General features: G+C 47.4%; 2 protein-coding genes across 2 annotated transcripts; both read left to right on the forward strand.

Moving 5' to 3' along the window:
• The first annotated feature begins 209 nt into the window (after nt 1-209).
• LOC136129102 (leukocyte elastase inhibitor-like) lies at nt 210-8,434 on the forward strand. The gene is made up of 7 exons (XM_065885199.1): nt 210-220; nt 1,359-1,533; nt 3,206-3,343; nt 4,018-4,135; nt 5,500-5,642; nt 5,735-5,902; nt 8,030-8,434. The coding sequence occupies exons 2-7, from the start codon at nt 1,366-1,368 to the stop codon at nt 8,432-8,434; spliced, it is 1,140 nt and encodes a 379-aa protein (XP_065741271.1). The 5' UTR covers nt 210-220; nt 1,359-1,365.
• Nucleotides 8,435-17,813: 9,379 nt separating this feature from the next.
• LOC136129203 (leukocyte elastase inhibitor-like) lies at nt 17,814-24,867 on the forward strand. The gene is made up of 6 exons (XM_065885368.1): nt 17,814-17,981; nt 19,644-19,781; nt 20,456-20,573; nt 21,946-22,088; nt 22,181-22,348; nt 24,466-24,867. Exons 1-6 carry the CDS (start codon nt 17,814-17,816, stop codon nt 24,865-24,867), a joined length of 1,137 nt encoding a protein of 378 aa, XP_065741440.1.
• The last annotated feature ends 168 nt before the right edge of the window (nt 24,868-25,035 follow it).

Raw genomic sequence — 25,035 nt, forward strand, 5'->3', positions numbered from 1 at the left:
GCCTGGAACTCAGAGAGCTGCTGAGGCCCCAGGAGCGCGCTGCGTGGTGCCCTGCTGGCTAGCCCTGTGCCCCGCCCAGCCGCAGCCCCAAATCCTAGGCAGTGCATCATCCTGGGGCAGGGCCGCCCCGCCTTCCGGGGACACTCCCTTCTGCCTATAAGGGCCGCGCGCTCTGCGCTCTCCGCAGAGCTCGCACCTCCCCCAGACAGCCCAGCAGCGGGTAAGGCCGGGCAGGGATCTGGGCCAGGCGGGAGAGGCTCCGATCCGTGAGCACCCCTCGGGGTCCCGCGTCCGGTGGTCATCCCGCCCCGCCGTGCGCCCCGCGGGGTCCCCGAGTCCGGTGGTTATCACCACCTGCCCTGCGCCCCACCCGGGGTCCCCGGCTCCGCGTCCCGGGACACCAAAACGGGCGGCCTGCGGCAGACAGAGGTCGCTCCCTGGGGCCTGAAGGCAGCCTAAGCCAGAGTCCAGAATGTTTCTCTCTCTGTGACGGTTTCCAGGCAGCCCCGGCGGAGCGGCTTCTCCTTTCGCGGCTGGAGGCAGGGAAAGGAGGCCAGTGCGATCCTAGAGATTATTTATCAGCAACAGTAATAATTCAACTTAGGACTTACACGCTGGGCAGCCAGCACGACTGTTCCTCTTCCTCGATCGTATGTGGGCTGAGAGTCGAGGTCAGGTGGGGAGAGTGCTTGGCTGAGCTGAGAGCAAGGCCAGGTGCTTCCCCTGCAGCCCCTCCGTGCCCGCGGGAGTGACAGGGGATACTTGTCACCTTCTCCTTGTCCGGCTGCCCTACCTGACCCCGGGGCCTGTGTTGGCTTCCCACTCTCAGATCCTTCACCAGCTGTGAGACTGGGGACCTCTCTGAACACCAGCAAGGGAATCTCAAATACGACGATACTTCTGTCTCTTTTGCGGGAATTTGCTTTAATGAGTAGCAGGTAGCTATGATTTTCTAATAGAAACATTCTTTTTCAGGTAAAAGTGGGCAGTGGATTCACGGCTCAAACGAATCAGAGACTTGAACGGAGGGTGGGAAGTGTGCGCTCCCACGTGTGGTAGGGAAGGGCCCAGATGCACCTGTCTGCACGGCCAGGGCCCTTTAGGACACGGAGTCCTGATCCCATGTCACTGCTGAATCCTTGGCCAGTCGCCCCAAGCTCCCACAGTTGTGCACATGGAGTGTTCTTGCCTTCCGCTTGAGAGAGAGACAGAGAGAGACAGAGAGGGAGAGAGAAAGTACAAGTTCCTTGCAGGGTATTTCAGGGTGGCTGGCGTGAGTTGAGGAGGAGATGGGGAAGTGGCGTTGCCGATTGGCTGGTGTGGCAGGGGGCAGCTCAGGGCTCTGCTCTGTGTTGCAGCCTCACCATGGAGCAGTTGAGCGCGGCAAACACCCGCTTCGCCTTGGACCTGTTCTGCGCCCTGAACAAGAGCGATCCTGCCGGCAACATCTTCATCTCCCCCTTCAGCATTTCATCAGCGCTGGCCATGGTCTTTCTGGGGGCCAGGGGCAATACCGCAGCGCAGATGTCCAAGGTGAGCAGAAACTAGCTCTCCCAGCTGGTGCCTTCCACACAGACCGTACCAGAAAGTTGTGCCTTTGAGCTCCTGCAGCGCGTTTGTAGAAATCTGTATTTCGGTGTTCAGCATTGTGTGTTATATTATACTTCATGAAGTCAGACTTTCAGAAAAAGCCCCAGGAAAAATCCACTGGGATGCAGGCTGCCATTCGTGACCCAGTCTTTACTGAGCACCTGCGATGTGCCAGGCTCTGTTTTTTGTGGGACTGAGGACGGAGCAGGAAGAAAGCCGACAACCCCCTGCCGTGCGCTGCTTCCGTTCCAGCAAGGAGTCTGCAGGGCTTTCCTGTAAGCCAGGTCCTCCCCGGCCCAGGACTGTCCAGTTTCCGCTTTGCCTGTGATGCTCAGCTACTCACATAATGTCGGCTGTGTCTTGATTCTTTTGAGCATAATGACACCTAGCCGAGAAGTCAAGGGGACACGAGAGCCTGTGAGTCCGTGTTCCTACCCCTGGGCCTGGCACCAGGTGTGCCCTGGTGGGCTGTGACCCCCGTTCCCGTGTGAGCAGTAGGGCCCTGCAGGGAGAGGGGGCGGGGATGCTGAGGGTCCTGCCTGTCCTTGGTGGGTGTGGAGGGCACCTGTGTGCGGGGCGTGCTTTATGCTGAGTGGGGAACTCTGGCTTTTTGAAAAGAGGGTGAAAGTGAAGGTCTTTCTAACACACGGGTCACAGATTACGCTGCAGTTAGAGCCAGGGAAGGTCCAGCCCGGATTCACGTTTATGGGCCTGTTCCAGCTGCAAAGCTTCTATTTCTGTACTTTAGGAAAAACCAACCTTTTTCATCACTGCAGATACAAACGCGTTGGAAAGCTTTTAAAAATCCACTTTAAAACAAAAGCCCGGTGCTAGTCATTGTTAGCCATCCCCTGCAAGGTAATCTGAGCTTGTGTTTCGAGGCTTTCCAGGAACTTTATAAGCTCAGTAAAGAACAGTCTTAAGGTTTTCCCCCGTTTCCAGTAAAGAGATCGTCACAGCACCCCCACGCACATTCCATATCTCAGTGAGTAACTGGCCTTCGTACAGGGTGGCGGTCCTTCCTTGTGCCTTAAAAGCAAGGAACCAGCCCAGGCCTCATAAAACCAGAAAGGGACTCTAGATGTAACTGATGTATGGGAATTCAACTTTGCCGCATGTTAAGTTTAAGGAAATTATTTTTAAGTAAGTGAGTTACTGATGCCAGTACTGCAAGGAAAAAAAATAAAAGCCTCTCAATCTGTACCATCTCTGTGTTCTTACATAGCTGATGCTTCTTATCTTTACTGTTTATTTCTGAGAACTTTCAGTAAAATTATATTTGTATAGATATACATATGAACTTACCACTTCTGATTTTGGGGGAAAAAAGCAGACTTGTGTAAATATTTAGCTTGTTAACCACTCCTATTTGTGGAACTCTAATTATACCAAAAAAGTGATGGGAAAACAGTTTCCAATGTCCTTATTATGTTTCACCAAGCTATACATTTAGGAGTTTCTATTACTTGTTCTCCAATGGAAAATGAGAAATAAAGATGGCTGGGGATCATCAATAATTAGTAATATTAATTTGATTTGACGGAAGCAGATGCCAAGGAACCAGCTTATAATTTCAAAAGAAATGGTTATAGAAATAATGTTTTCTTTCTTTTAGGCTCTCTATTTCAAAGAGGTTGAGGAGATTCATTCGGGATTTCAGAGTTTGAATGCTGATATCAACAAGCATGGAGCTCCCTACATTCTGAAACTTGCTAACAGGTTATATGGAGAGAAAAGCTATGATTTCCTCCCTGTAAGTACTTTGCTCTTCATGTTCCAAAACTCACTAGACAATGCAGACTCTTCTCCAGCACAATCAAGTCACAGAAGTCAGCTTTAATTTTTATAAACAGTCAGAAAAATCATCCAGAATGAAAACACGACAGACAGTTTTCCCGGAAATGGATGTGATTTCATTTTCTAGTCTCCACAGTGAAAAGATTGACCCTGGCTGTTTTGCTAAAGCAAGAGTGAATTCCATAATTCACTTTCAAGCACAATTAGTATTTCCTTGTTTATGAAAATGTTAGTCAAGGGGTAGAAAAGAATTGGTAAATTTTGTTTTATTTTATTTGGGCTGTGCCGCATGGCATGTGGAATCTTAGTTCCCTGACCAGGGATTGAACCCCCGCCCCCTGCAGTGGAAGCACAGAGTCTTAACCACGGCAGCGCCAGGGAAGTCCCCAGGAATTGGTAAATTTTATACAAAACTGAAACTACTGAACTGTACACTTAAAAGTGCTTCAGGTCGTCAATGGAATGCTGTGTGTTTTTCACTATAGTAAAAAAAGTAGAAGGGTTAGAATTTTTTTTGTTACAATGAAATATGCCTTTTGGGACAATTTCTGTTGCTTTTAAGGATTTTAGAAAACCATTTCTGTATGGAGTAGGAGTTACTCACATTTCCTTTATTTTTTTCTTAAACAGGAGTTCTTAGCTTCAACTCAGAAAATGTACGGTGCTGAACTGGCCAGTGTGGATTTTCTGCAGGCCACTGAAGACGCAAGGAAGACCATAAACGAGTGGGTCAAAGGGCAGACGGAAGGTGAGCGAGGGCAGCCCTGGTCATACACACTGATGCTTCCTTTCCTCCCCCTGCCTGCCCCTTGCAGGTGACTCCCTCTCCCCTTCCCTAGCCCCTCCGCCTGACCCTGGGGTCCACCTTGCACTGCCCAGGGCCCGACAGCTTGCCTTCTTTCTTTCTCTCTTTCTCTCTTTCCTTCCTTCCTCCCGTCCTTCCTTCCTTCCTTCCTTCTTTTCTTCTTTCCTTCCTTCCTTTTTAAATAAATTTGTTTATTTTATATATTTATTTTTGGCTGCGTTGGGCCTTCGTTGCTGCGCGCAGGCTTTCTCCAGTTGAGGTGAGCGGGGACTACTCTTCGTTGCGGTGCGTGGGCTTCTCATTGCGGTGGCTTCTCTTGTTGCAGAGCACGGGCTCTAGGTGCGCCAGCTCAGTAGTTGTGGCTCACGGGCTTAGTTGCTCCGTGGCATGTGGGATCTTTCCATACCAGGGCTCGAACCCTTAGTCCCCTGCATTGGCAGGCGGATTTTAACCACTGCAGCAAGGGTGGATGTCCCCAGACAGCTTTCAAATGTAGGAATTCCTCAACATGGAAATGTAAACATGACTTAACTGAACATGCTAAATGTTTTCTACCCATAAGTTCCCCAAACTACATTTTAAAATGAAAACTAACATTGAACGGAGACTAAAAGAGATGAAACTCTTGTGAATCAATATTTACAAGCTGCTGTGGTCATAAATACTTTTTGCCAACATCTTGTCTAAGAAACCAGGGTCGGGAGGTGGGGCTGAGTCTCCTCAGGCTGTTTTTCTGGTTTGTGTTTCTGTCGTAGTCACGGAACGGTTGAGGCACCCACAGGACACCTGTGTTCCTTCCATCAGGGACTGTCACGGCCATGCACATCATGAGTGGGGCCTGTGTTTCAGGGGAGGAACTGTCCTACCTTTTGGATATTTGTTAAAAGCTTTCCTGTGACAGTTAGGCATCTAACTTGGAAGAGTTGAAGAAGGGAGTTATTTATTAGTGACACAACACTTTGGTTAAGATATTGTTCTTTTCCTGAAAAAGAATGGCCAGTCACAAAATGAGGCCACTACTTATCCCACGTTCCAGAAAGGAAGAGTTTTCCTGGTTTTAGCCTTTAAACAATTGACTTGTTTTGAAGCATCGGCCCTTTGGGAGCAGATTGTGTCTCCCTGATCTGCCCCTCGAGTTGGTCTATTTAAAGTAGAAGCACCCCAGGAGGCTTGGCTAACTTAGTACCATGTTAAAGGAAATTAAATAGAAGGAAGCATTTGAGTGGCATTTCATTGCTAATCAAAGGTCAGTTCAAATGTGGAATTCTGATAGGTGGATTTTTAAAAAGCTAACTTTGTCTTTTTAGGGAAAATTCCAGAGCTGTTGGCCTCAGGTGGGGTTGATAGGACGACTAAGCTGGTGCTGGTGAATGCCATCTATTTCAAAGGAAACTGGCAGGAGAAATTCATGATGGAGGCCACAAAAGATGCAGCTTTCAGACTGAATAAGGTGAGGGCAGGTGACCGTCTAGATGACTGTGCGCTCTAAATCCACGCTGACAACAATGTTACAATGTTAGTGACTATGTTTTAATTGTTCAGAAAGACACAAAACTAGTGAAAATGATGCATCAGAAGAAGAAGTTTCGGCTTGGCCGCATCGAGGACCTTAAGTGCCGGGTGCTGGAACTGCCCTACCAGGGTGAGGATCTCAGCATGGTCATCCTGCTGCCGGATGACATCCAGGACGAGTCCACGGGGCTGAGGAAGGTGCGCCTCCCCACCTCCCCGCGTGATGCGCGGACCCTGTGTGTGTGTGTGTGTCTGTGTGTGTGTGTGTGTGTCTGTGTGTGTGTCTGTGTCGGGCGTAGGTGCTTGTTCTTTGTTTAGTGAGGTGACCTGGTGTTCCTTCCCAGTTTCCCGTCACTCCTTTGTAAAGTAGCCCATCCGCGTGTACCAGTGCGAAGCTCCACCTTTATTTATTTATGTTTATAGAGACTTATTATTGAGGTATAATGACATGTAACATTATGTTAGTTTCAGGAGTACAACATAATGATTCTATAACTGCATATAATGTGAAAGGGTTACCATAATAGGTCTAGTTAACATCTATCACCACACAGTTATAATTTTTTTTCTTGAGATGAGAACTTTTTTTTCCTGTGCATATAATTTTATTTATTTTTTTATTGTACGTTTTTTAACATCTTTATTGTAGTATAATTGCTTTACAGTGGTGTGTTAGTTGCTGCTGTATAACAAAGTGAACCAGCTGTTCGTATACGTATATCCCCATATCCCCTCCCTCTTGTGTCTCCCTTCCACCCTCCCTATCCCAGCCCTCTACGTGGTCACAAAGCACCGAGCTGATCTCCCTGTGCTATGCGGCTGCTTCCCACTAGCTATGTAGTTTACCTTTGGTAGCGTATATGGCATGCCGCCAAATGCCACTCTCTCACTTCATCCCAGCTTACGCTTCCCCCGCCCGAGTCCTCAAGTCCCTTCTCTAGTAGGTCTGCGTCTTTATTCCTGCCCTGCCCCTAGGTTCATCAGTACCACTTTTTTAGATTCCATACATATGCCTTAGCATACAGTATTTGTTTTTCTCTCTCTGACTTACTTCACTCTGTATGACAGACTCTAGGTCCATCCACCTCATTACAGATAACTCAGTTTCGTTCCTTTTTATGGAAGCCCCACATTTAAATGTTCAGCTACTATCGGTGCACAACGTGGTGGGAACACCAAAGGTACACACCGAGTGTAATGCTGGCCAGTGGCAGCTCGTGGAGACTCCCTTAGATGAGCTTTAGAGGAACGTGCCATAAATGGGGACTGTTTCATTAAAACAATTTTTTAAAATTAAAAACCCTCGACCATCATCGTTTCGCCGTGTGCTGTAAAATCTGGTCATTCTCACCCCAGTTCACGTAGATTGTGCATTAAATGTCCAATTGCTACATGACAGGAAAAGATCCATGTGACCTGTCAGTCTGAGAGATAAGCCCACTGCCTAACCTGAACTTTGTCTGCGGTTTCTCTTATTGTAATTTAAAGGCAATGGTGTCTCTTGCCAGGGCCAGGAAGAGGCACAACTGTGAAGAGTGAGGTTTTTCTTCAGTGTCTCTGGCCCGTTGTGTGCTTTTCCCGTCCCCCATCCCTGACCAAACTTGCTGTTGGATGGCGTTTAATATTAGCCATTTGCAGCTCTAGAGCATAAGTGAAAACCACTGTGTTCCTTCTTTCAATTGTATCTCCATATTTGTCCGTTCCTGATTATCAAAAAGAACGTCTGGAATTACCAGCATCAGTAGAAAAGTGGAATGTGCGTGTGTCCCAGTGCGGTAGCAGTAATAATAGCATGACAGTGGCTGACCTTACACAGCACTTGTATAGGGTGACTCATTCAGCACCCACAGTGCTCCAGGTATGTGCTACTGTTATCCCATTTTAGATGAGGAACTAGGTCCATTTCTGTTTACCAATGAGCTACATCTATCAGAGATAACTTCAGCTGTGTGAGGTTCCCAGATAAACAGTGATCACTGGGGTTCAGAATAAACAGAATGAAATAAATGGAAGAAAGCTTTAAAATATCCTCTTGCATCACTCGAGCAATTAGGGCAATTTTAGCCGGGATGACCCGTGACCCAGTGTGGCAGGGCCTGGTAAGTCCTGGGTGGATGGGCCCTTGGTGGCTGGGAACGCAGCTCTGTTCATTATCTCCAATAGCCAGAAAGAAATGAAATCCTCCAGACGGAATCTGTGTTGGAACAAAACATGAAGGAAGCTAGGGAGCAGCTGACATGACGGGCCCGTTCATTCAAACAATGCTTCATTAACTTCCTTCTATGAAATGATTTCAGCTCTTCTTTTTGCCCATTCCGAATCCAGATTGAGCAACAGCTGACTTTGGAAAAGCTGCGTGAGTGGACCAGACCCGAGAATCTGGACCTCCTTGAGGTCAATGTCCAGTTGCCCCGGTTTAAGCTGGAGGAGAGCTACGAGCTCAGCTCTCTGCTGGCCTCCCTGGGTGTGCAGGAGCTCTTCAGTAGCCAGGCTGACCTGTCCGGCCTATCAGGAGCCAGAGGCCTCTCTGTATCGAAGGTGGTCCACAAGTCCTTCGTGGAGGTGAACGAGGAGGGCACAGAAGCGGCGGCTACCGGCTCGGTCACCATGTCCGCCCGCACCTTCCTGTTGACAGAGGAGTATTTCACCGCCGACCACCCATTCATCTTCTTCATTCGGCACAATCCCTCCACTAACATCCTGTTCCTCGGCAGACTTTGCTCCCCATAGAGACCAGAAATACAAGGTCAAGCTGGGAGCATTTTACCTGCCCTTTCAGTGGCGACCATTTTCATAGATCTTTACCAGTATAACTACTATCCAAAAATGAATCTTTAATCTCCTTTGTAAGCTCAGTCCTGTTGTCTGGTTACACCCATTAACTTGGCATGGGTATCTGTTCTTCTTTGTTTTTTTTTTCTGCGGTACGCGGGCCTCTCACTGCTGTGGCCTCTCCCGTTGCGGAGCACAGACTCCGGACGCGCAGGCTCAGCGGCCATGGCTCATGGGCCCAGCCGCTCCGCGGAATGTGGGATCCTCCCGGACTGGGGCACAAACCTGTGTCCCCTGCATCGGCAGGTGGAATCTCAACCACTGCGCCACCAGGGAAGCCCAATCCCTCCTCTTTTTAAAGCTTAATGTAACGAATACTTTGAATGTTGGCTTTGGCCCAGATGCTGGGGATGTATAAATGAAAATAAATAAATAAATTAAAGAAACTTGCCCCAGTATGATCTGACGTTACGAGTGGGAATGACTCCTGCTTCTAATACTCCTTTGGTATGGGTTATGAAAAGCTTCCTTACTCCGTGTCCTGTGGGGATCAAGGTAGGACCCTCCTCCCACAGGTCCTGTAGAGAAGATTAACTACCTCTATGCATCTCTAGCCCTGAGGGCAATGCGTGGGACAGGATAGGTCCCGGTGAGGTCTCCGGAGTTTAAGCCCAGACATCCTGCCTTCCACGAGGGTCCTCACTGCCACCCCAGTCCCACACGAGTGCCTTTTCCTCCCAATCCCGCTGTATTCCTCTACACCTGCCATGGCACAATTCTCATCATTCTGTCCCGAAAAGCTTTCTTCCTGAAGCCAGGTGCAGGGACTACCTCAGCGTACCCAACCTGCCCGTTTATTATAGACATTTCTCTATTTTATGAACTATTTAATATGGTTCTTCTGTTCATCCCTAACTTCTTTTTAAAAGGATTACAATTTGCCTCTTGCAGAGACAACGGCCCGAACTCCAACTTGTTAATACTTTCAAACACCCTATGAAAATGCAGGGATCAGGGTTTCATGGCAGCGGCAAACTTATGTTAATTTGGCTTCCAGGTACACTGACCGTAACACAGTTTGAGAAAGTGGCCCTCAGCTCATGGTGTGTTCTTCTGTGTATTATCTCATCTTGTGTGGTTTAATATTACTTAGACCTATTCTCTTTCTTTTTTTAAAAAAAAAAAGACAAAATGGTAGAGGTATTGCCTGCCAAGTCAGTTGATTTATTGACAAAACGGGTCCTCAGTAATGCTATATACTTCAAAGGAAAGCAGTTCAAGCAGTTTGATAAAAAGTATATTGGGGAAAAGCTTTTTAAGTTAGCAAGACAAGGCTATGCCTACCTGTGCAGGAACTGTTTTGAGACATTGGGATCCTGTTACGGGCTGAATGGTGTCCCTTCCAATCCTGTGGGGATCAAGGTAGGTGCGCTGGCTTCTCATTGCGGTGGCTTCCCTTGTTGCGGAGCACGGGCTCTAGTTGCGTGTGCTCAGTAGTTGTGGCCCATGGGGTTAGTTGCTCCGCGGCATGTGGGATCTCCCCAGACCAGGACTCGAACCTGTGTCTCCTGCGTTGGCAGGCGGATTATTAACCACTGCACCACCAGGGAAGTGCCCACATTTCTCTTTTAACTATAGTAAATACAGCACTTGGTATACAAAAATTACTTTTTATGTTTAAAATGTTTCCATGCTCATGGACTATTATAAATTTTGTTTATGTTTAGAGATTGAATATCTAAAATAAAATAGCTTGTTATCTAGAGTGCACTCCAACATGGAGATAATGTGCTCATAATAATCCCATTTAACATATTTACAAAACACCACTGTGAGACCGAACCCCACCAAGCTTCAAGTTGATCAAAAGTATAATAATTCACTTATTTAATTTCTTAAACTGAATCAGAAAACAAGCGAATTCAAAATTACTTTTGAAGAGAGGGAAAAAAAATCAAGATTTTTGTGGATGTTCTGGATGTCCAATAATCAGCAATTAGAAGGTGGGGACAAGTCTGAGAGGAGCTCACGTCCACTTTCAGGCTGTGGGAGCAGGACGAATAATTCGGTCATGAGGAAACCCCTTAGAGGACCGACACTCCGCTTATGCTTGTAGGGCGAGCCGGCCAGGAGGACTCGGAGGGAAGCAGTGTTGGTGGCATCCACACATTCCCCTGAGGGGAGAGGGTGAAGAGGTGGTGCCTCTAGGACTTCGGGTTGGAAGAAAGGGGTGCACGCTGTGTGTTCACGGGGTGACGCTCTCCTTGTGGCCCAAGGCTGGTCCGCTGACGAGGGACGGGGTGGGTGTGCTCACTCACACGTGTGTCCTAGTTAGAATCAGATTCACCTTCAACGACTATGTCCTTATAGCACCTTCTATCGTTAATTCACCTTGTTTTGAGCATCTGATTTTTGCTTTTTCCAGTTCCTTTTCTAGAAGTCTATTTTGCTCTGGGGAGCACAGCCGGGGGTGCTCAACTTTTCACATGGTGACCTGGTGTTTCAGACGACCCGGACTCAAGGCTGGCAGTTCTTCAAGACGAGTCTAGGTCTTCATCCTCTTATAAATTCATGAGTTTGTACCATCACTGAATGCAACAAGTGCGTGGCAAGCTTGTCTCCCCTGTAACCTGTTTTATCCGACTAGAAACTTGTGAACAAAATCAAGAGGACTGTAAAATTCCAGCTACTACTGCACAGCACTCCCAACCCTGGGGGACACTCAGGAGACAGGGTCTGTCCTCACGTCTTCAGGCCACCCTGCCAGGGCTGGCCAAGCCCCTTAAGGACCAGCCTTCACCCCAATTCCCGCACGCTGTTGTCAGGGCTGCATCTGCCACAGCATTCCGGCTGGGGACCAGCCCCATGTATGTCACAGGAGGTCGTGGAGAGGACGTGACCACTGGTTGACCATCGAGCTGGACCCGGGCAATAGAGGCTCCTCGCTCCCTCCTGTCCTTGGGATGTATGTGTGCCCACAGTTCCTGCACTAGGAGCCTCCTCAAGGACTTGTCAACTTGACTTTGCAACTATAATTACAACAACTTACCAGGCATTTTGAGCTATGCTTATCTGGCAGATGACTTGACATTACTTCTTTTGCTTTATTGTGAAATATGATGCACAGATCATAAGGTTAATTGAACAGTTGATTATAAAGCATGCACCAAGTGACCCAGGTCAAGAAAGCAAGTCTGCCGTGCACAGGAAGCTGCCTCTGCTCCATGTGACTCCCCCTGGTCACAGCCCCTTCCTCTTGTCTCCCCACAGGTAACCACTCTTCTAACTTGGGGGAAATTTCCTTGCTTTTCTCTGTGGTTTTACCCTTCTGCTATAATCCTCGGCAGTACAGTCTGCTTCAGGCTGATTTTGAGATTTCCATAAATGAAATAATGTTGCAACGTATATAAATGAAATAATGTTGCAACGTCGTCTTCTGAATCCGGCTTCTCTTGCTCAACGTATGTTTTGGAGCTTCATCCCTGTTGTGAATGCAGCAACAATGTGTCCATGTTTGTTACTATATAGTATTCCATTGGGTGGATATATCACGATTTATGTCCCCATTCTGCTGTCGCTGATTTTTGGGGCTCACCGAGAAAGGTGCCTCCAGCATTCCTATAAATGTCAGGAGGTAAAATGTGAATACATTTCTCTAGGAGAAGGTTGCTGGGTCAACATTCTTAAATAACTGAACTTGAATAATGATCACCAAACTATTTTGCAAAGTAGTTTTCCCAGTTTATAATCCCCCCAGGAGTGAGAGAAGCCCAGTGGATCTACATTCTTGGCAACACTTTGAATTGCAGAATTTTAAAAGTTTTTGGCAATGTGAGTGGAAGAGATCTCATTATGTTTTAAGCTTGTAAGTTTGTATTTAACGCCTTTTTATACATTTATAAGCCATTTCGATTTCCTCTTTTAAAGTGTTTATTCAAATTGTTTGCTTGGGTTTTTTTTAATGTGTTTTTCATGTGCTTTGTAAAAGTTATACACAAACACGAAAACCGTCTTTCCATTGTATGCCTTTCAGTTCTCTTTCGGTTGTGTGGCTTGTCTTTTTAACTGTCTTAATGTTGTCTTGGTAATAAAGAGAAATTATTATTTTTAAAGTAGTAGATTTATTAATCACTCCCTTTATAGTAAATGCTTTCTTTTTCTTCTTTAAAAACTTCTTCCCTACCCCAAACTCATGGAAAATTCTCCTACATTTTCTTCTAAAATTTATTTCATTTTATTTTTCATATTGCTTTCATAGATCTTAAATACCCTTGGCATTGATTTTTCGGTAGAGTGTGAGGTAAGGAATATTTTCCTTCCTTTCTTTCTTTCCCTCTTTCTTTCTTCCTTCCTTCCTCCCTCCCTCCCTCCTTACTCGTCCCTCCCTCCCACCCTCCCTGTCCCTCCCTCTCTCCCTCCTTCCTTCCTTTCTTTCTCTTTCTTTCTTTCTTCCCTCCCTCCCTCCCTCCTTCCCTCCCTCCCTCCCACCTTCCTTCTCTCTCTCTCCTCATCTTTCTTTCTTTAATTTTTTTGCATATATTCAATTGCTGCTACGTTTTTAAAGTATTCTATCATCTCCCCACTGATGCCTTGTCACCTGTCATACGTCAAATGTCAGTACCTGCAAAGATCTGTTTCAGCCTGCCTAGCTTCACACACACGCAAGTGCATACACACACACAAACGCACACCCTTTCTTTAGAATGTTTATTGGGATTGGGATTGATTTAAAAAAGCAGTAAGAGAAAAACGACAATCATTACAATATTGAGTTCCACTCAATGAACGTGATATATTCATTCCTTTAGATTTTTTTTTTGTATAGAGGTTTTGCATATATTTTATTAGCTATATTTCCAGGTACTTGATTCTTTTGATGCTATTTTAAGTGGTATTTTTCTTTTAATTTCATTTTCTGTTTGTTGCTAGAAATACTGGTATTTAGTCATTATCTTGCTAAACATGAGTAGTGAATCTAAGTACGGAGTTGGATAAAGTGATTAGTGCACTCATGCCAATGGTCATATAGAGAACACTGCCCGTAATGGATTTAGGATGTATCTGAATACAAGGGGTATTTACACAAATTGACCATATACTGGGTCATTAAGCAAGTGTCAAAACACTTCTCACCTTTGAAGTAATATAGAGGTCATGTTCCCTAACCACAATACAATTAACCTTGAGGTCAGTAGCAGAAGGACGATTAGTTCTCAAACATCCCTTGGTGCCTGTCTGGCATTTTCTCCTTCCCGTGGATTTTACGAACCTATAGCTGTGGATCTTTGAAAAATTCATACGGCACCACCTTTGTCATTTGGCGCCTTGAACCAAGGACTGACGTGTCCCCACATGAGAGAGTAGACAGGACGCTTCTTACCTGGACTTGGGGATTTGAGTGTGGCTGGGTGTAGGAGAACAGGAAGGGCAGGGGCTCACTAGGTCCTCTGAGTCCCTCGGGCACACCCAGCACAGTTAGGGGAGTGGAGATGCTGGGTGGCAGAGGACCCCGACCAGCTTCAAGCTGACTAATCCTGGTCGGAGGGCAGGGGTGGGAGGGGAAAGACAGGAAATGATTACCGACGTTCAGTGTGTTTTCTTGCTACTTTGTACTGATTTCTGTTAAAGTTTAACACGCATGCAGCAAAGCACACAAGCTATGTGTACAACTCAGTGCATTATCCCCAAATCCATACCCCTGCGTAACCACCCGTCAAGACATGGCAGGTAGGCAGCATCCCAGAAGCCCTCCTCTGCCCAAGCCCCTCCCACTCACAACCCTTGTGTTAAAAATGAACTGGGGATTTGCTCTAATCCGGCCTCCCAAGGCAGCTGACATGGACGTGAGTGTCATGAAGGAGGTTTATAGGCACAGATCTCCAGCGACAGGAGGCACACGATGACACGCCACATTGCGTGGGACCTGGGAAGCACCCAGGTGGGCCAGCAAGCAGAGGAGGAGAGGGCAGAGGTGGCAGGGCCCTTACTGGGGCCTTTATTTGGGCTCTTGCAGGAAGGGACAGGCAAGACACGGTAGGTGCACTAGGTAAGCTTGGGACTGGACTGGATAGTTTGGGTCATTTTGGTGGGCTCGGGCTGCGCGGGTGGGCTCTAGCTGCCTGGTGCTGGGGTGGGTGAGGGCCGGTGGGACTTTGATGAAGGGGAGAATTGAGAGTGAGGGCACTGAGCTGCTTGCTTTGTGTGTCAAGGTGCGCTTGCAGCGGAGTCGTTCCCCATCTCTGGGAACCCGCCGGCCCTGGGCCCACAGTCTCTCCAGGATCAAGGCCCCAGATGCCACGCATCAAGGACAATGTAGTCAGCGCAATCCGCCTTCCTCCCAAGGGTCCCCTTCTCTCCTGACCTCTAACCCCATGGGCTGGTTCTGCGTTTCTGAACTCTGTGTAACCAGAAGCACACAGCTCACACCGCTGCGTGCGCGTTTTCCTTTCACGGTGCGCTTGGAGATGCAGCCAAGTTGCTGTGCGTTACCTCGGTTTGTTCATTTCTGCTGTTGTACGCTGTTCTGTTGTGTGACTTCTCCATTCTTCTGCTTGGACCTGAATCAAATCCCGCTGTGATGAACATGCTCTCGCATGTCTCTGGGCGCCCGCCCTCACGTGCATTCATTCTGTTGGGTTTGTCCCAGGGGACGAAATCGCTGATCTAGCCAGGGTACCACACCTTGGAGCTGAGCAGATACGTCCAACATTGCCCACACGGGCCGTGCCATCCTGCCTTTCCGAGAATCTCTATGTGACCTCGGTCAGGGGCCGTTTACACTCTGAAGCCGCAAGAGCGCACAGAGTGGTTACTCTGCCAAGACCTTGCACAGCACGTGGATTGATGGATGATTGGTGTATAAAGTCCCTTCTGTCCGAACCTTGTGCAGTACATGTATTGACTTAGGAAGTGGTTTCATTTCATATTTGACTCAGGTTACTAACTCCAGGTGAGTACAAATACAAAATGTCAGGAGAAGAAAAGAAAATTCAGAACCCGTGTTTCCTTGGTTTACATGTCTGGGATTTTAATTTTATAGCGCAGCCTCTTTCTCTCGGCTTCCTCACACAGACCTCTTGCTAGAAGCTGATGAGGGGTCTCTAGCTCTCTGAGACATGGTGGAGACGTTAGCGGTTTTATCAAACCACTCAACTTAACTATGAGTGGCTTTCAATAAATGTTAGTTTCTTTATTCCAATCAGCTGTAAAGCACTCTACAATCTTAGTTATTAAGATATAGTTTAAAAAATCTATAGAGAGTATTTTTATCTTTCATTACTGGGTCTTCTCTGGCCGTTATAAGCAAATTCTCAGAGTCAAAAAGATCTACAAACCCATTTACACTGTATTATCCATACTAATTTAAAAATAGGATTTTTCCTTTGTCCCCTTTTCATGTTGAGATTTGCAGGAAAGCACGGGAGAAGTTTCAAGAATGCAGAATTATTACATACCCTCAAGTACTATCAATTTTGGTGACATTACATACGCAGGCATTTAAAGGCAGGGAGAAAAGACCTCAGAGAAACAGCTACTGCTTTTCTTCTTCAACGATAGTCATTCTACTTTAACATTACGTATAGGGGAAAAACTGGTCAGTTTACATTTTAGTATAATGGGTGAGAAATACTTTATTCGCACGGATGGGCGTTCTCATGGTGTGCCTCGGGTATGTGAGTTAACCCAGCCTGCTGGGCTCATCACTTGCCAGGGGAGTCTTGGGGCTGGACTCATGGCTTCCTGAGGGACAGAGACATCAAGGATGCTGTTTGGAACTGATTCTGTTTTATCTCACCCTAGAGGCCCCTCCTCACACACACACCCCCAGCCCCCAGTAACCCGGAGTTTGGAGTGTTTGGATAAGATTCCAAAGAGGCTGGTTTGCCCTCTAAGAGGTGGCACCTTGTCATCTCAGTCATTCACACCTTAGTAGGAAATAGCCCATCAGGTCCTTTATGGAGAGCTGAGTTTGCCTGGAACTCAGAGAGCTGCTGAGGCCCCAGGAGCGCGCTGCGTGGTGCCCTGCTGGCTAGCCCTGTGCCCCGCCCAGCCGCAGCCCCAAATCCTAGGCAGTGCATCATCCTGGGGCAGGGCCGCCCCGCCTTCCGGGGACACTCCCTTCTGCCTATAAGGGCCGCGCGCTCTGCGCTCTCCGCAGAGCTCGCACCTCCCCCAGACAGCCCAGCAGCGGGTAAGGCCGGGCAGGGATCTGGGCCAGGCGGGAGAGGCTCCGATCCGTGAGCACCCCTCGGGGTCCCGCGTCCGGTGGTCATCCCGCCCCGCCGTGCGCCCCGCGGGGTCCCCGAGTCCGGTGGTTATCACCACCTGCCCTGCGCCCCACCCGGGGTCCCCGGCTCCGCGTCCCGGGACACCAAAACGGGCGGCCTGCGGCAGACAGAGGTCGCTCCCTGGGGCCTGAAGGCAGCCTAAGCCAGAGTCCAGAATGTTTCTCTCTCTGTGACGGTTTCCAGGCAGCCCCGGCGGAGCGGCTTCTCCCTTCTGCGGCTGGAGGCAGGGAAAGGAGGCCAGTGCGATCCTAGAGATTATTTATCAGCAACAGTAATAATTCAACTTAGGACTTACACGCTGGGCAGCCAGCACGACTGTTCCTCTTCCTCGATCGTATGTGGGCTGAGAGTCGAGGTCAGGTGGGGAGAGTGCTTGACTGAGCTGAGAGCAAGGCCAGGTGCTTCCCCTGCAGCCCCTCCGTGCCCGCGGGAGTGACAGGGGATACTTGTCACCTTCTCCTTGTCCGGCTGCCCTACCTGACCCCGGGGCCTGTGTTGGCTTCCCACTCTCAGATCCTTCACCAGCTGTGAGACTGGGGACCTCTCTAAACACCAGCAAGGGAATCTCAAATACGACGATACTTCTGTCTCTTTTGCGGGAATTTGCTTTAATGAGTAGCAGGTAGCTATGATTTTCTAATAGAAACATTCTTTTTCAGGTAAAAGTGGGCAGTGGATTCACGGCTCAAACGAATCAGAGACTTGAACGGAGGGTGGGAAGTGTGCGCTCCCACGTGTGGTAGGGAAGGGCCCAGATGCACCTGTCTGCACGGCCAGGGCCCTTTAGGACACGGAGTCCTGATCCCATGTCACTGCTGAATCCTTGGCCAGTCGCCCCAAGCTCCCACAGTTGTGCACATGGAGTGTTCTTGCCTTCCGCTTGAGAGAGAGACAGAGAGAGACAGAGAGGGAGAGAGAAAGTACAAGTTCCTTGCAGGGTATTTCAGGGTGGCTGGCGTGAGTTGAGGACGAGATGGGGAAGTGGCGTTGCCGATTGGCTGGTGTGGCAGGGGGCAGCTCAGGGCTCTGCTCTGTGTTGCAGCCTCACCATGGAGCAGTTGAGCGCGGCAAACACCCGCTTCGCCTTGGACCTGTTCTGCGCCCTGAACAAGAGCGATCCTGCCGGCAACATCTTCATCTCCCCCTTCAGCATTTCATCAGCGCTGGCCATGGTCTTTCTGGGGGCCAGGGGCAATACCGCAGCGCAGATGTCCAAGGTGAGCAGAAACTCTCTCTCCCAGCTGGTGCCTTCCACACAGACCGTACCAGAAAGTTGTGCCTTTGGGCCCCTGCAGCGCGTTTGTAGAAATCTGTATTTCGGTGTTCAGCATTGTGTGTTATATTATACTTCATGAAGTCAGACTTTCAGAAAAAGCCCCAGGAAAAATCCACTGGGATGCAGGCTGCCATTCGTGACCCAGTCTTTACTGAGCACCTGCGATGTGCCAGGCTCTGTTTTTTGTGGGACTGAGGACGGAGCAGGAAGAAAGCCGACAACCCCCTGCCGTGCGCTGCTTCCGTTCCAGCAAGGAGTCTGCAGGGCTTTCCTGTAAGCCAGGTCCTCCCCGGCCCAGGACCGCTTTGCCTGTGATGCTCAGCTACTCACGTAATGTCGGCTGTGTCTTGATTCTTTTGAGCATAATGACACCTAGCCGAGAAGTCAAGGGGACACGAGAGCCTGTGAGTCCGTGTTCCTACCCCTGGGCCTGGCACCAGGTGTGCCCTGGTGGGCTGTGACCCCCGTTCCCGTGTGAGCAGTAGGGCCCTGCAGGGAGAGGGGGCGGGGATGCTGAGGGTCCTGCCTGTCCTTGGTGGGTGTGGAGGGCACCTGTGTGCGGGGCGTGCTTTATGCTGAGTGGGGAACTCTGGCTTTTTGAAAAGAGGGTGAAAGTGAAGGTCTTTCTAACACACGGGTCACAGATTACGCTGCAGTTAGAGCCAGGGAAGGTCCAGCCCGGATTCACGTTTATGGGCCTGTTCCAGCTGCAAAGCTTCTATTTCTGTACTTTAGGAAAAACCAACCTTTTTCATCACTGCAGATACAAACGCGTTGGAAAGCTTTTAAAAATCCACTTTAAAACAAAAGCCCGGTGCTAGTCATTGTTAGCCATCCCCTGCAAGGTAATCTGAGCTTGTGTTTCGAGGCTTTCCAGGAACTTTATAAGCTCAGTAAAGAACAGTCTTAAGGTTTTACCCCCGTTTCCAGTAAAGAGATCGTCACAGCACCCCCACGCACATTCCATATCTCAGTGAGTAACTGGCCTTTGTACAGGGTGGCGGTTCTTCCTTGTGCCTTAAAAGCAAGGAACCAGCCCAGGCCTCATAAAACCAGAAAGGGACTCTAGATGTAACTGATGTATGGGAATTCAACTTTGCCCCATGTTAAGTTTAAGGAAATTATTTTTAAGTAAGTGAGTTACTGATGCCAGTACTGCAAGGAAAAAAAATAAAAACCTCTCAATCTGTACCATCTCTGTGTTCTTACATAGCTGATGCTTCTTATCTTTACTGTTTATTTCTGAGAACTTTCAGTAAAATTATATTTGTATAGATATACATATGAACTTACCACTTCTGATTTTGGGGGAAAAAAGCAGACTTGTGTAAATATTTAGCTTGTTAACCACTCCTATTTGTGGAACTCTAATTATACCAAAAAAGTGATGGGAAAACAGTTTCCAATGTCCTTATTATGTTTCACCAAGCTATACATTTAGGAGTTTCTATTACTTGTTCTCCAATGGAAAATGAGAAATAAAGATGGCTGGGGATCATCAATAATTAGTAATATTAATTTGACTTGACGGAAGCAGATGCCAAGGAACCAGCTTATAATTTCAAAAGAAATGGTTATAGAAATAATGTTTTCTTTCTTTTAGGCTCTCTATTTCAAAGAGGTTGAGGAGATTCATTCGGGATTTCAGAGTTTGAATGCTGATATCAACAAGCATGGAGCTCCCTACATTCTGAAACTTGCTAACAGGTTATATGGAGAGAAAAGCTATGATTTCCTCCCTGTAAGTACTTTGCTCTTCATGTTCCAAAACTCACTAGACAATGCAGACTCTTCTCCAGCACAATCAAGTCACAGAAGTCAGCTTTAATTTTTATAAACATTCAGCAAAATCATCCAGAATGAAAACACGACAGACAGTTTTCCCGGAAATGGATGTGATTTCATTTTCTAGTCTCCACAGTGAAAAGATTGACCCTGGCTGTTTTGCTAAAGCAAGAGTGAATTCCATAATTCACTTTCAAGCACAATTAGTATTTCCTTGTTTATGAAAATGTTAGTCAAGGGGTAGAAAAGAATTGGTAAAGTTTGTTTTATTTTATTTGGGCTGTGCCGCGTGGCATGTGGGATCTTAGTTCCCTGACCAGGGATTGAACCCCCGCCCCCTGCAGTGGAAGCACAGAGTCTTAACCACGGCAGCGCCAGGGAAGTCCCCAGGAATTGGTAAATTTTATACAAAACTGAAACTACTGAACTGTACACTTAAAAGTGCTTCAGGTCGTCAATGGAATGCTGTGTGTTTTTCACTATAGTAAAAAAAGTAGAAGGGTTAGAATTTTTTTTGTTACAATGAAATATGCCTTTTGGGACAATTTCTGTTGCTTTTAAGGATTTTAGAAAACCATTTCTGTATGGAGTAGGAGTTACTCACATTTCCTTTATTTTTTTCTTAAACAGGAGTTCTTAGCTTCAACTCAGGAAATGTACGGTGCTGAACTGGTCAGTGTGGATTTTCTGCAGGCCACTGAAGACGCAAGGAAGACCATAAACGAGTGGGTCAAAGGGCAGACGGAAGGTGAGCGAGGGCAGCCCTGGTCATACACACTGATGCTTCCTTTCCTCCCCCTGCCTGCCCCTTGCAGGTGACTCCCTCTCCCCTTCCCTAGCCCCTCCGCCTGACCCTGGGGTCCACCTTGCACTGCCCAGGGCCCGACAGCTTGCCTTCTTTCTTTCTCTCTTCCTCTCTTTCCTTCCTTCCTCCCGTCCTTCCTTCCTTCCTTCCTTCCTTTCTTCTTTCCTTCCTTCCTTCCTTCCTTTTTAAATAAATTTGTTTATTTTATATATTTATTTTTGGCTGCGTTGGGCCTTCGTTGCTGTGCGCAGGCTTTCTCTACTTGAGGTGAGTGAGGGCTACTCTTCGTTGCGGTGCGTGGGCTTCTCATTGCGGTGGCTTCTCTTGTTGCAGAGCACGGGCTCTAGGTGCGCCGGCTCAGTAGTTGTGGCGCACGGGCTTAGTTGCTCCGTGGCATGTGGGATCTTCCCGGACCAGGGCTCGAACCCTTAGTCCCCTGCATTGGCAGGCGGATTTTAACCACTGCAGCAAGGGGTGATGTCCCCAGACAGCTTTCAAATGTAGGAATTCCTCAAAGTGGAAATGTAAACATGACTTAACTGAACATGCTAAATGTTTTCTACCCATAAGTTCCCCAAACTACATTTTAAAATGAAAACTAACATTGAACGGAGACTAAAAGAGATGAAACTCTTGTGAATCAATATTTACAAGCTGCTGTGGTCATGAATACTTTTTGCCAACATCTTGTCTAAGAAACCAGGGTCGGGAGGTGGGGCTGAGTCTCCTCAGGCTGTTTTTCTGGTTTGTGTTTCTGTCGTAGTCACGGAACGGTTGAGGCACCCACAGGACACCTGTGTTCCTTCCATCAGGGACTGTCACGGCCATGCACATCATGAGTGGGGCCTGTGTTTCAGGGGAGGAACTGTCCTACCTTTTGGATATTTGTTAAAAGCTTTCCTGTGACAGTTAGGCATCTAACTTGGAAGAGTTGAAGAAGGGAGTTATTTATTAGTGACAAAACATTTTGGTTAAGATATTGTTCTTTTCCTGAAAAAAAATGGCCAGTCACAAAATGAGGCCACTACTTATCCCACGTTCCAGAAAGGAAGAGTTTTCCTGGTTTTAGCCTTTAAACAATTGACTTGTTTTGAAGCATCGGCCCTTTGGGAGCAGATTGTGTCTCCCTGATCTGCCCCTCGAGTTGGTCTATTTAAAGTAGAAGCACCCCAGGAGGCTTGGCTAACTTAGTACCATGTTAAAGGAAATTAAATAGAAGGAAGCATTTGAGTGGCATTTCATTGCTAATCAAAGGTCAGTTCAAATGTGGAATTCTGATAGGTGGATTTTTAAAAAGCTAACTTTGTCTTTTTAGGGAAAATTCCAGAGCTGTTGGCCTCAGGTGGGGTTGATAGGACGACTAAGCTGGTGCTGGTGAATGCCATCTATTTCAAAGGAAACTGGCAGGAGAAATTCATGATGGAGGCCACAAAAGATGCAGCTTTCAGACTGAATAAGGTGAGGGCAGGTGACCGTCTAGATGACTGTGCGCTCTAAATCCACGCTGACAACAATGTTACAATGTTAGTGACTATGTTTTAATTGTTCAGAAAGACACAAAACTAGTGAAAATGATGCATCAGAAGAAGAAGTTTCGGCTTGGCCGCATCGAGGACCTTAAGTGCCGGGTGCTGGAACTGCCCTACCAGGGTGAGGATCTCAGCATGGTCATCCTGCTGCCGGATGACATCCAGGACGAGTCCACGGGGCTGAGGAAGGTGCGCCTCCCCACCTCCCCGCGTGATGCGCGGACCCTGTGTGTGTGTGTGTGTGTGTGTGTGTGTGTGTGTCTGTGTCGGGGGTAGGTGCTTGTTCTTTGTTTAGTGAGGTGACCTGGTGTTCCTTCCCAGTTTCCCGTCACTCCTTTGTAAAGTAGCCCATCCGCATGTACCAGTGCGAAGCTCCACCTTTATTTATTTATGTTTATAGAGACTTATTATTGAGGTATAATGACATGTAACATTATGTTAGTTTCAGGAGTACAACATAATGATTCTATAACTGCATATAATGTGAAAGGGTTACCATAATAGGTCTAGTTAACATCCATCACCACACAGTTATAATTTTTTTTCTTGAGATGAGAACTTTTTTTTCCTGTGCATATTATTTTATTATTATTTTTTTTTATTGTACGTTTTTTAACATCTTTATTGTAGTATAATTGCTTTACAGTGGTGTGTTAGTTGCTGCTGTATAACAAAGTGAACCAGCTGTTCGTATACATATATCCCCATATCCCCTCCCTCTTGTGTCTCCCTTCCACCCTCCCTATCCCAGCCCTCTACGTGGTCACAAAGCACCGAGCTGATCTCCCTGTGCTATGCGGCTGCTTCCCACTAGCTATGTAGTTTACCTTTGGTAGCGTATATGGCACGCCGCCAAATGCCACTCTCTCACTTCATCCCAGCTTACCCTTCCCCCTCCCTGTGTCCTCAAGTCCGTTCTCTAGTAGGTCTGCATCTTTATTCCTGCCCTGCCCCGAGGTTCATCAGTACCGCTTTTTTAGATTCCATACATATGCCTTAGCATACGGTATTTGTGTTTCTCTCTGTGACTTACTTCACTCTGTATGACAAACTCTAGGTCCATCCACCTCATTACAGATAACTCAGTTTCGTTCCTTTTTATGGAAGCCCCACATTTAAATGTTCAGCTACTATCGGTGCACAACGTGGCGGGAACATCAAAGGTACACACCGAGTGTAACGCTGGCCAGTGGCAGCTCGTGGAGACTCCCTTAGATGAGCTTTAGAGGAACGTGCCATAAATGAGGACTGTTTCATTAAAACAATTTTTTAAAATTAAAAACCCTCGACCATCATAGTTTCGCCGTGTGCTGTAAAATCTGGTCATTCTCACCCCAGTTCACGTAGATTGTGCATTAAATGTCCAATTGCTACATGACAGGAAAAGATCCATGTGACCTGTTAGTCTGAGAGATAAGCTCACTGCCTAACCTGAACTTTGTCTGCGGTTTCTCTTATTGTAATTTAAAGGCAATGGTATCTCTTGCCAGGGCCAGGAAGAGGCAAAACTGTGAAGAGTGAGGTTTTTCTTCGGTGTCTCTGGCCCGTTGTGTGCTTTTCCCGTCCCCCATCCCTGACCAAACTTGCTGTTGGATGGCGTTTAATATTAGCCATTTGCAGCTCTAGAGCATAAGTGAAAACCACTGTGTTCCTTCTTTCAATTGTATCTCCATATTTGTCCGTTCCTGATTATCGAAAAGAACGTCTGGAATTAGCAGCATCAGTAGAAAAGTGGAATGTGCGTGTGTCCCAGTGCGGTAGCAGTAATAATAGCATGACAGTGGCTGACCTTACACAGCACTTGTATAGGGTGACTCATTCAGCACCCACAGTGCTCCAGGTATGTGCTACTGTTATCCCATTTCAGATGAGGAACTAGGTCCATTTCTGTTTACCAATGAGCTACATCTATCAGAGATAACTTCAGCTGTGTGAGGTTCCCAGATAAACAGTGATCACTGGGGTTCAGAATAAACAGAATGAAATAAATGGAAGAAAGCTTTAAAATATCCTCTTGCATCACTCGAGCAATTAGGGCAATTTTAGCCGGGATGACCCGTGACCCAGTGTGCAGGGCCTGGTAAGTCCTGGGTGGATGGGCCCTTGGTGGCTGGGAACGCAGCTCTGTTCATTATCTCCAATAGCCAGAAAGAAATGAAATCCTCCAGATGGAATCTGTGTTGGAACAAAACATGAAGGAAGCTAGGGAGCAGCTGACATGACGGGCCCGTTCATTCAAACAATGCTTCATTAACTTCCTTCTATGAAATGATTTCAGCTCTTCTTTTTGCCCATTCCGAATCCAGATTGAGCAACAGCTGACTTTGGAAAAGCTGCGTGAGTGGACCAGACCCGAGAATCTGGACCTCCTTGAGGTCAATGTCCAGTTGCCCAGGTTTAAGCTGGAGGAGAGCTACGAGCTCACCTCTCTGCTGGCCTCCCTGGGTGTGCAGGAGCTCTTCAGTAGCCAGGCTGACCTGTCCGGCCTATCAGGAGCCAGAGGCCTCTCTGTATCGAAGGTGGTCCACAAGTCCTTCGTGGAGGTGAACGAGGAGGGCACAGAGGCCGCGGCTGCCAGCTTGGTCGTCGTCAGCTACAGCATGCTGTTGACAGAGGAGTATTTCACCGCCGACCACCCATTCATCTTCTTCATTCGGCACAATCCCTCCACTAACATCCTGTTCCTCGGCAGACTTTGCTCCCCATAGAGACCAGAAATACAAGGTCAAGCTGGGAGCATTTTACCTGCCCTTTCAGTGGCGACCATTTTCATAGATCTTTACCAGTATAACTACTATCCAAAAATGAATCTTTAATCTCCTTTGTAAGCTCAGTCCTGTTGTCTGGTTACACCCATTAACTTGGCATGGGTATCT

The sequence above is a fragment of the Phocoena phocoena genome, chromosome 10 (genome assembly GCF_963924675.1).
Source record: "Phocoena phocoena chromosome 10, mPhoPho1.1, whole genome shotgun sequence".
In the NCBI taxonomy this organism is placed as follows: domain Eukaryota; kingdom Metazoa; phylum Chordata; class Mammalia; order Artiodactyla; family Phocoenidae; genus Phocoena; species Phocoena phocoena.